Source organism: Chiloscyllium plagiosum, chromosome 34 (assembly GCF_004010195.1).
Source record: "Chiloscyllium plagiosum isolate BGI_BamShark_2017 chromosome 34, ASM401019v2, whole genome shotgun sequence".
Taxonomy (NCBI): Eukaryota; Metazoa; Chordata; class Chondrichthyes; order Orectolobiformes; family Hemiscylliidae; genus Chiloscyllium; species Chiloscyllium plagiosum.
The window spans coordinates 31,489,081-31,500,905 of record NC_057743.1 but is presented as its reverse complement, the minus strand read 5'-3'; the positions used below and the strand labels follow the sequence as shown (position 1 = coordinate 31,500,905).

General features: G+C 40.1%; 1 protein-coding gene across 2 annotated transcripts in view; it reads right to left on the bottom strand.

Moving 5' to 3' along the window:
* The window catches only part of mmel1 (membrane metallo-endopeptidase-like 1), a 61,455-nt gene extending 49,985 nt beyond the window's left edge, over window positions 1-11,470 (bottom strand). For both annotated transcript variants that reach the window (XM_043676072.1, XM_043676073.1), the window contains exons 1-2: window positions 11,168-11,470; window positions 10,907-11,070 (exon numbers count right to left, since the gene is read on the bottom strand). In XM_043676072.1, the coding sequence (XP_043532007.1) occupies window positions 10,907-11,070; window positions 11,168-11,193 (190 nt within the window). In that variant the 5' untranslated portion in view covers window positions 11,194-11,470. The remainder of the gene's footprint in view (window positions 1-10,906; window positions 11,071-11,167) is intronic.
* Window positions 11,471-11,825: the final 355 nt, after the last annotated feature.

Here is an 11,825-nt window from a genome sequence, read left to right as displayed (position 1 = left end):
TCATTTCCCCTCCTCCCACCTTGTCTCAGTCAAATCCATCGAATTCAGCACCGCCTTCCTAACCTGAGATCTTCTTCCCGCCCTCTCCGCCCCCACCCCAGTCTGACCTATCACCCTCACCTTGACCTCTTTCCACCTATCACATTTCCGACGCCCCTCCCCCAAGTCCCTCCTCCCTACCTTTTATCTTAGCCTGCTGGACAAACTTTCCTCATTCCTGAAGAAGGGCTTATGCCCGAAACGTCGATTCTCCTGTTCCCTGGATGCTGCCTGACCTGCTGCGCTTTTCCAGCAACACATTTCCAGCTCTGATCTCCAGCATCTGCAGACCTCACTTTCTCCTAAAAGATTATCAAGGAGGCTACAATGAATGATTCTCCCTCCAGTATCATATTTGGCCTCTCTGAGAGAAAACAGAACTTTCCAGGGAGAACACTGGAATTTTAAACGGCATAATTAAACCAGATTATCAGGTCATTCATCTCTTCATTCTCATGTGGCCTCACTTTATAGGCAAAAGGTGACCATCATGTTCGTTTAATTTTCAAAAGTGACTTGACTGCAAAAATTATTTCATGAAGCAAATTAATTTGGATGTCCTGAGGCTGTATGAATGCAATTTATTTCTTCCTCTTGCTTATTCTTTCCCTAAACTTCCTTCTGTAGTCCTTCAGAGTTTCAAAAGCACCATCCCACGTATTTTTCAATTCAACCTTTCTGCTAAAATCAAAAACAGTGCATCATCTCCTGGTCCAGCTCATTTTTAAATTTTGCCTGAATTCAAAGCTGTTGAACACCTTAGCTTCTACGGTTTTCCCTTCTTTCTAAAACCTGACAGGCTTCCAAAACTCTGGCAGAGCTCACTTTAACCTGAACCTAATAGGAAACTAACCCAATCGGCCTCTGTTTTAAACTAGGTCGACTTTAAATTCCATTTATGCCAATCATGAATAAAATTTCGTCATTAAAATGATTATTCCAGCTTGGTCTGAACCCACTTCAGTCACCTACATTCCACAATCTTTCTTAATCTTCTCAACTTTGGTGTTGTTCTACACTTACAAACATTAAACTTTCAACTTGACTTTACAATGAGAAATGCTGTCAGAGACATACACATCATTAAAAGATATTCTGATAGTATTCAACAGATATATTACAGTGTGGGAGAGAGGGACAGAAAAGGTACTACTTTCTAAATTGAATGTAGGTTATGTGTTAAAACATAATTGTTTGCAAAATGGTCTTCTGTGTTGACTGGCTTAGCCTGACAGGGAATTTAGAAATGTGTTTGGTAAAATTGTTTTTGTTCAGTTGGCATACAGCCCACAGAGTTGAGTATAAACAATATTTCATCCAACACTTTAAGAGAGTTTGAGTGCAAGAAAAATTGATAAACACCTTCTCAACTCTGAGCAACATTCAAGGATTTTCACATCCAATTTGCTTTGTGAAGCGTGGTCCTGCTTGTTATACAAATAAATGGAACAATCAATTTTAATGTGGCAAGATTGGACAACCAGCAAATGAGCAGCTAGTTATGACAATATTTCACTGAGCAAACCAAAGACCCCTAGCTTGGAACAGTACCATGGATTTTTTTTTTAATTCAGTTGAACCATCATAAATACATGGGACCCTGAATTAATCTATCATCACAATAACATTACCTTTGGCAAGACTTTCTCAGCACTGTACTGCCATACATCAGGGTGAGGTGAATGCACAAGATATTAAGAACAAGAAAGACTTCAGCTGTTAGTCGTCTGCTATTTTTAATCAGAGATTTACAGACAGCGCTCTCCAGATGTTATATGCAACTAGTAGAGTCCTACAGTCAGAATCGACAGTGCAACTTTCATTAAATTGTTACTGCTAAGCAAATGCAGAGTCGAAAAGGGTGGTGCTGGAAAAGCACAGCAGGTTGGGCAGCAACCAAGGAGCAGGACAGTTGACCTTTCAGGCATAAGCCCTTCATCAGGAAATATGTGCATTAGAGATAAAATTTCAAATGTTATATTTCTTATATACTCTGCTTTTACAGTATCAATATAGTGTGAATGATCTCTTCCACACATCATGGTGTTAGGAACTTCAATATATATAGTTGTGTTTCCTTAGCACCAAACTGGATTTGTTCTGGTGCTTATGTCTTGAGGGTTAACTAAGATTAATTGGTGACAAGTGAATGAGAACATTGTGTGTTCTGGTCTCAAACTGTAGACATCATTTATATTGATACTTCAGTGCAGTATTAAGGTTGCACTATTGGTGAAGCCCTTTGAGCAACTCACAATTGGCCAATCACATGTACCAAATCAACAAGCTGAAACATTTTATTGGCCTTAGTACACATGCAAGTCAAAGGAGACAACTGATGCAATTCATTTGATGCAAAACTGCAAATTATCGTTGGAGTAAATTTTCAACTTATGATCACTTATAAAAGTGAAGTTGTGGATCATTACAGAAACTACAAGACCATTATTTTCACTGATTTCCCAGGTTCAAATAAAAAATCTATCTCATTGTTTCACTGCGTTTAGCAAATACAAAAGATTTATCAAATCCTTTTAGATAAATGATCAACCATTAATTGTATAGTTGTCAGGTTTAAACCATCTATAAAAGGAACAAAAAAGTCCAAATTAAGCACCAGAATTAAGGAAAGGAAATGTAAATATCTTTAGAATTCAATGTCAAAAATGTCTGGTCATGAAATATTGGCAACAAGATCCCATAAACACTAAAGTTATTTGTCAGCAAGATCATACAACAATATGTGATATCCAATTTACATCAGTTTAACTGAGTTGCCATCAGCCAATAAAATGGTCTCCATCTTGCCTGTTCATTTAGTTTAACTTACTCCTGCAAGATTTTCAATAATGACTTCTGTGTTCAATGACACTGAAAATCCTGCACTCTGCAGTGAATAGAAGTGCTGACTTCTCACCCATAGTCAGTGTTTGATAACTTGTCAGTATACATTGATTAATGTTACTGTTTTATCTGTTAAAATAAGTAGAGATTGCCCTTGTGTGGCAACAAAGTGTGGCTAGAGTTCATTACCTTTCCTTTTCTACAAATACTAACAATTTAATTTGTCCACCTTTCTGCTGTACTCACTTATTTTCCCTTTTTCGCATATTAACCATCCACCTCCTAACTCACACACCTTTATGGTTGTTCATTTGATTATTCACCTCTGCAATCACATGTCAACTCATTTTTGTACATCTTCCGTGAAGACCTTGCTCTTTGCATATGCTTATTATCACACAAACTCAAGCAGGTATTTATTGAGCTTGTCCTCTTGCTCATGTATTTCCTCACCTACCCGTGAAGTGACATTCTCATCCATTCATCCATTCACCAACACAGATGCTCCAATAAACAAATGCTCCAAAAAATAAATTCTTCTACATTTCTCAAAAGGCCAAGTAAAATTGATAGAGCCGTGATCTTGAAAAAAATAGTCATTTTTAAATCTAATTGACTGATTATTTTGCTTGATGTACAGATAATTATTCATTGTAATTAATTTTCAATTTGACAACTCACTTCCTGATACCCCAAAGGTAATTTACAACTGACAGGACACAAGTCAGAAGTGTGACGTAATACTCTCCATTTTCTAAAATTTCCATCAACACTCAAGGAGCTTGACACCATCCAGGACAAAATGTGATGCTGGAAAAACACAGCAGGCCAGGCAGCATCCGAGAAGCAGGAGAATCGACGTTTCGGGCATAAGCCCTTCTTCAGGAATGAGGTTTTTTGTGGCTAGGAAAAAAACGTTTGTTCAGTGTATGAATTCTTCTGAGGATGAAGAACAGCAAAGGTCCTTTGCAGGTCTGGAAAAGTGTTGTCCTCATTTTTTATGGCTAGTAAAAAACATCTGCATCTGCAGTCCTCACTTTCTCCTACCATCCAGGACTAAACAATATACAAATATGGTGCTTAGTCAACAATGCTTATGTTGCAGTAAAAGTTTTAAAACATTAAATCTTGTCATGCCATCCTTCCAGATGTTTTAACTGTAAATTAAATTTATTTTTAAACATTATTTTTAAACAGTCTCAACAGACATTGTAACACTGAATTTATTGTTATAATCTCAGAACAAAGCTTTTCACTATTATTTCTCATTACATCAAGAATATGGTATGTCAAGTCTCTATTTCCTATTTTCTATTTCCAGGACAGAAATTGTGAGTACATATACTTGTACTTATAGTAATTAAAAGTTTATGTTGTTGTCATGGTGATGTGAAAACCATCTTACTGCTCCCCCCACCCTACTCCGACTCACCCCAATTCTTTGAGGTACTATTCTCTTGGCTTTATCCCACTTCATATTAGAACTCTCCAGTCCATCTCCCACTGCAATCACATGGCCCTGTTCCCCATTGTTTCTCCATCAAATCAAATTCCTTCTCTGACCTCCTAAGTCACATTAGCAGAAATTCCTGTTTACATCTGAATCTTAATCTCTCAAAAGAGCTGGGAAGAATCAGGTATGAATGAGAGAGGACTGCAAACTGGAAACCAGTTACCTCGGCACTAAACCTCAAACTCTAACTGACTGAAACTTCACAAATAAATATTCATGAGGGAACACAGAAGAAACACATTCCACTGCTCAAAACAGATGCTGTCACCGAACTGCAAGAACAATTATTCTGGATTAGAGTGGTGCTGGAAAAGCGCAGCAGTTCAGGCAGCATCCGAAGAGCAGGAAAATCAACGTTTCGGGCGAAACATTGATTTTCCTGCTCCTTGTATGCTGCCTGAACTGCTGTGCTTTTCCAGCACCACTCTAATCCAGAATATGGTTTCCAGCATCTGCAGTCAATGTTTGTACCCTGCAAGAACAATTATAATGTCCTCAAGACAATCACATTCAGAACACTTTTTGAAAGCTGCCTCTTGCTTTGTCAATAAGTGAGATGATGATATGTTTGTGATACATTGAACTGCTTGTGTTTCCTTACAATTTTCTTCCCATCTCTTCTGAATTATATCAGAATGTAGAGCCACGGCATTGGGAGCCCCACTGCCTTGTTTAAGTAGCCATGTTTTATCAGACTGTCAACTATGCTAACACATTTGAACATTGAGAGCGAATGTCATCCTTACTCAATCCCCACGTATCAAACTGCATAGCACCAATCCTAGTCAACATGCACATAGGAACAGGAGTAGGGCAATTAGTCCATTGAATTTGTTCTGGCATGGCAGATCTGTGCCTCAATTTCATTTATTTCCTCGGATCCATACTCTTACCCGACCAAATTAAAACAAAACTTAATTTAATTTTCAGCCAGCCACACCTCTATCTTAACTGCAGACTCACAAATTTCAACTCGATTCACTATTGCCCAAGTGACAGTGAGAAGTCAAACTTGGCACTATCCAGGTCTATTTGACTCAGCACCAAAACATCTGCCAGTTAAAAAAAACCCACAGTTCTGGAGAAAGATAATGTCCCTTTAAGACAGATGATTACAAATAATCAATGATATATTAGCCTCCAGAGTTTGGAATTGTTTATGTATTTAGTGGGATATTCTTCCTTGCTCCCTTGAAAGGGGGATTTGCAAAGTATTTGCAAGCTACAGGTTTGAGGCTGCCCACTGCAATTCTATTGGAATGAATTTCACACTTTATGAAATATCTTTTACTTCTTAAACTTATTGTGGCAACACATAGCTCTAGAAAATGCAGCAATCAAGAATTACTATTTAAAATCAGGTAATTATGCTACAAATTACTGAGATAAATAGACACTAATTTAAGTTTTCCCTGTGGCTTGCAGGAAAATGCTATTCTTCAGAGCAAGAAAAAAAACAGATGAATGCAAATGTAAGATTTTCTTGAAGACGTTTTAAACAAACACCCCTTTAGATATCATGTTGCTGTGCATAAAACTTCCAGCAGAAAAAGTCTGTCAATCACTCTTTTGCAATGGTAACATTTCTCATGAGACAGTGTGGGAGTGAGTGCCCTATTAGCCAGGTTCTCTCTCTCCCTTTTGCACTCCTCTATGATAAGTTTGCAGTTCTGTAGTAAAATTATACCTGATTATTAGTTGCAACTATTTCTTTTCCTAAAAGTGCATCATATTCGTGACTGAACACAGGATATTTTGTACATGAGAAACAAATGGAAGTAAAAAGCACAATACAGAGATACTGTTCCAATATGTTATACCTGTCTATATAAAGTCATGCATGGTATAAAGCTTGCATCTTAAGGAACGTGCCTTACAAAGTGCTCTTGAATTAATTGTAGAACCTTGTGGTGCAATTTCACCTTCAGTTGCAGTCTTAAATGAGATAAACTAAATACATTGTTACTCATTCTTGGAATGTGGGCATTGCTAGCTGGGCCAGCATTTATTACTGATTATTAATTGCTCTGCAGAAGGTGGTGGTGAGTTGCCTCTTGAACTGCTGGAGTTCATCTGCTGTGGGGTGACCCAAAATGCCAGTAGGGAGGGAATGCCAGGATTTCCAAGACAGGAGGGTAAGTGGCTTGGAGGGGAACTTGCAAGTGGTGATGTTCCCTGTATCTGCTGCACTTGTCCTTCTAGATAGTAGCTTTCATGGGTTTGGAAGATGCTGTCTAAGGAATTGTGGTGAATTTCTGCAGTACATCTTAGAGATGTCCATAGTATTTAATTTAACAGATATTATGTTGGAACAGCGTATTTAAGTACTATGCTCTGCTATGGAGTCTTAGGGTATGGGGTTGGATTTACACTTTCCCCAAATTCATGACATTCTTTTTAACACAGATGCAGACTAATTACTGGAAGAAGATTTACCTGAGCGATCTCATGGCTTATTAACTCCATGCCTCAGAATTACATCAGTGAAAATGCTTTGGGAAAGTCAGAGGTGGGGAGGTTTAACTCTTCGATGACATCAAGTCAGGAAGTTAATATTTCCTACAACAAATACAGTTGTTATTGTAGTCTAGTCCTTATCATTTGAAGTGACTGTTCACTAAAAGTTTGAATTAACCTGAGTCATAACATAGCAATTTTGAAAGTTATTGTTGAAAGATTAATTTGTAAGATAAACTGAATTAATCAACTTTGAATTCAGATTGAATTATGTAAACTGAAGAGATTTATATCATTTGCAGATCCCAAAAACAGATAATACGCAATGGACTGCTGCTAGCATTAGTACCATTACTAACATTTGTACATGCGCATATATATAAAATGTTAATTCACATTAAGTCAGAGTAAAATATTTATTACATGGAATCACTGAAGTAGATTTTAACTTCATGCAAACTTCATCCAAACTCCTGGGGAATATACTGCCTCAATAGTCCTGACTTAAAGAATGATATTCCTCTGTTTTCCACTTTTTTTTTTCCTAAAAATATAACTAGATGATAATTAACATGACCAAATTAAACAGTGACACACATAAGCTGACTAACACTTTAATTTGTACTTATGCCCTTACTATCGCTACTGTTATGATTTACACGATCACTTTTCACTAGTGTGGCCAATGTCCCTAATACTACTCTGAGATGACAAGTAACAGTTTTAAACAAAGATGTACAACAGTTTCAATAGAAGTGTCAAAATAATTATAGTTTCTTTATGTCAAAAATAGCATCTTAATGTCCAAAACAATTGGGGCAGCATGGTGGCTCAGTGGTTAGCACTGCTGCCTCACAGCACGGGGTCCCAGGTTCTATTCCAGCCTCTGGCGACTGTCTGTGTGGAGTTTGCACATTCTCCCCATGTCTGCATGGATTTCCTCCGGGTGCTCCGGTTTCCTCCCACAATCCAAAGATGTGCACGTTAGGTGAATTGCCATGCTAAATTGCCCATAGAGTTAGGTGCATTAGTCAGAGAGAAATGGGTCTGGGTGGGCTACTCTTCAGAGGGTCAGTGTGGATGTGTTGGGCTGAAGGGCCTGTTTCCACACTGTAAGGAATCTAACCTAAACTAATTTGTAATGTGCATTGGCAAAACGTTACAAATGGGACATTTTTATCTGCCCCCAGGAAACCTAGATTTCAAATTATGAATTTCAGCTAAACTGGAAGAAACTGTCTCCGAGGTACATCTTTGTGGGTGTAAGACAGCACTAGCAGAATCAAGTTATAATGTCAGTTCTCTTGGAGCTCCCCTCAATCCAGTGACAACAGTTTCAAAATGTTCACACACAGTTACAGCAGTTAAAAATCACACAACACCAGGTTATAGTCCAACAGGTTTAATTGGAAGCACACTAGCTTTCGGAGCGATGCTCCTGCATCAGGTGAAGGAGCGGCGCTCCGAAAGCAGGTGTGCTTCCAATTAAACCTGTTGGACTATAACCTGGTGTTGTGTGATTTTTAACTTTGTACACCCCAGTCCAACATTGGCATCTCTAAATCACAATTGCAGCAGTGTGCATGATCTACAAGATGCATTGCAGACATTCACTAAAAATTCTTAGACAGTTCCTTTCCAAACCACAACTGCTACTATCTAGAAGGACAAGAGTGGGAGATACATGGGTAGATTACCACCTGCAAATTTCCTTTCAAGCCACTTACTACCCTGACTTGGAAATATATACAGCTCCTTCAGTGTTGCTGAGTCAAAGTTCTGCAACTCCCTCCCTAACCGCAGACTGAGTCTACCTACAGCACGTGAGCTGCAGCGGTTCAAGACGGGAGCTCACTATTACCTTCTCAAGGACAACTAGGGACTGGCATTAAATGCTGGCCCAGCCAGTGATGCCCACATCACTTGAATTAATAACAAAAATCAGTTGGATTCCAATGTTATAGGAATCCTTTAATTTTTCACAAGATTGCAGTTTACTGCATGAGGTCAGAAAGCCTGATTCTGTGGCTACCTCCTAACCTTTGATGCAGGCCACATTTATATCTCTGTTTTGATTGCAGATTCTCTGCTTTTTCACTGATGTACACACAAACATAAATTATGATGATCTCAAAGCAGTGATGTAACTAACTCTTGGAATAGTTTGGCCATGGAGATCATTCCAGGGTATCCTAGTCAGGGCTTCTGCTTTTGCCCATTTTCTCCCCTCTCTTGTCAGCAGTGAGTTAAAATGGATTATGGTACCACAGGTTCCTCTGGTGCCCCTAGTACCTTACTTATGTGACTCCTTCATATAAGAAGAAAATAAAGACTTGCATTTATGCAGCATCTTTCACAACCTCAAAATAACCCAGAGCATTGAGCAGTCAGTTGCCTAGAGCTTTCCAGTGGCTGTGCAGAGCTACCCGGTGGTGCAATTGGTCAGGATGCAGAATCTTTTATCATCCATAATCAAATGGTAGAGCAGACTAGATGGGCTGAATGGCTTAATTGTGTTTCTATATCTTGTGGTCTAAATGCTTCTGAAATGTAGGAATTGTGGTAATGTAGGGAATTAGAGCAGCCAGTTTGCAAATGACAAATGTTCAGACACAATAATGACCAAGATGGCTATCCTGCTCTTTGAAGTAGTGCAATGGGATCATTTGCATTTTGCAAAGTCAGCAGCTGGGGCCTCAAATTGATGGATCAGAAAGACGGCACCTCTGACAGTACAAACCCCTCTCAATCGTACTACTTTGCAGCATCTGTCGAGATTTTGTTGCTGGAAAAAAGCAACCTTTTAAGTGAGAGGTAAAAATGATATCTAGGAACACCACACTCTTGATCAATGGATATTGCATACATGCACACTTTAGAGCAAGGGCCATTTACATCATTGGTGTTCTGCACACTAGTCTTGAAAGCTAATCTCGAGGGCCAATCCAATTAAAGTCAATCTCCAAATCTGACTCAAAGTTCATCTCACACAGACACAACTCCCCTTTGAAGTGGTCTGGTGAACCATTTGGTTATATCAAAGAACTTTTACAGACGCACCAATGAAAGCATTCTATCTGGATGCATCACGGTTTGGTATGTGCTCTGCCCCAGGTTCGTAAGAAACTACAAGAGAGTTGTGAACATAGCCCAGTCCATCACACAAACCAACCTTCCATCCATTGACTCCATCTATACTTCTCACTGACTAAAGGCAGCCAACATCATCAAACACCCTTTCCACCCTAGTTATAATCTTTGCCGTCAGGCAGAAGATACAAAAGCTTAAACATGCCAACAGGCTCAAGAACAGCTTCTTCCCCACTGTTATTAGACTGCTGAGTGGACCTAGGGGAAAGTGAGGACTGCAGATGCTATAGATCAGAGTCAAAAAGCCTGGCACTGGAAAAGCACAGCAGGTCAGGCCGCATCCGAGGAGCAGGAGCGTCGACGTTTCAGGCATAAGCCCTTCATCAGGAATGTTCAACATTCTTGATGAAGGGCTTATGCCTGAAGTGTCGATTCTCCTGCTGCTGGGATGCTGCCTGACCTGCTGTGCTTTTCCAGCCCCACACTTTTTGATTCTGAATGGACCTCTCAAATTTAAAATGAAACATTGATCTTGCTTTCTGCGTGCCTTCTTTGCAGCCGTAAGCTTGTATTCCTTGCTCTGCTCGATCACCCTCTGATATAAATATGGTATGATCTGCTGGTACCGCACGCAAGACAAAACTTTTCGTACATGTGACAATAATAAAGTTGCAGCAGTTCAAGGGAGTGTACCATCACTTTCAGAGAAGCTACAGTTGGGCAGTTGCTAACCTCGCCCTCACCTTTAAGTTTCCTGATGAAGGGCTTTTGCCCGAAACGGCGATTTTCATGCTCCTCGGATGCTGCCTGACCTGCTGTGCTTTTCCAGCACCACTCTGATCTAAACTCTGGTTTCCAGCATCTGCAATCCTCACTTTTGCTCAGTTTCAAGGCTGCCCTTATCATCTGAACTACCAGGGTTAGCCCTTTGGGAGCAGGGAGGTCTCCCCTGGGTCACCTTACCTCTATGGCTGGTGTACAATACAACCAGCGCCACCACTGCACATGTCATGATGAGGAGCAGCACCGTTAGTGTAATCTCAACGAAATTCCAACTTTTCTTGGCTGACTTTGTCGACTTCTCCATGATGTCCATCTGGCTTTCGGACTTTCCCATTATAGTGACTCTGTACAAGAAAAGATATTGAGTGCTGTTACTGAAACGCACCGAATTGTCAGCGAACAAGGTGAAAAACGCGGGCGAACGAAGATAAAGCACTTTACGTCTGCACTTTCGCCTGATCTTCCATCTCCCCTTCCTTCGGGGAGATAAATCACCCCCTCCTCAAATTTCCTATCGACTGGGGTGGGCAGGTTCCTTAAAGCAGTGGATTGAATCGCTGAACCGTGGGTAGGGGGGAATTGCAAACAAGGGTGTAAATGCTGAGTTCTCTTTAAAAAAAAAACGGGAGCAGGGAAATGTAACAGGCTAACTTTGCTAGGGAATCAAACTAGCCGAGTGACGGAAAATCCCGCGAAAGATTCAGTTCAGGCATCATCCCTGCTAAAAAAGAGAGAGAAGGGAGGGCGGGAGCTGGGAGTGGATTCACCAGGAGTCAGTTTCTGCGTGGATTCTTGGCTTAATGGGTCGGTCCTAAGTTTATCCTCGCCCAGCCACTGGGTTACAGACAACACAGATTCGGGAGGTGTGCAATAAATGAAACAAAATAAAACCATCCCCAGTCCTGAACACACTTATCAGTTTCAGTCCCGTTTCACTCATTCAGTTTCTTGAAACTACAGTCCGTGCTATGTACTCGCAGAGAGATCACTATAATACAGTTTCAGTAACTTTTCACAGAGCGAATGAACAGGCCATCAAACTATGGCAAGGGGGGAGGGGGGAATGATGATGTTTAAAATAAAACAACGGGGCAGCTTT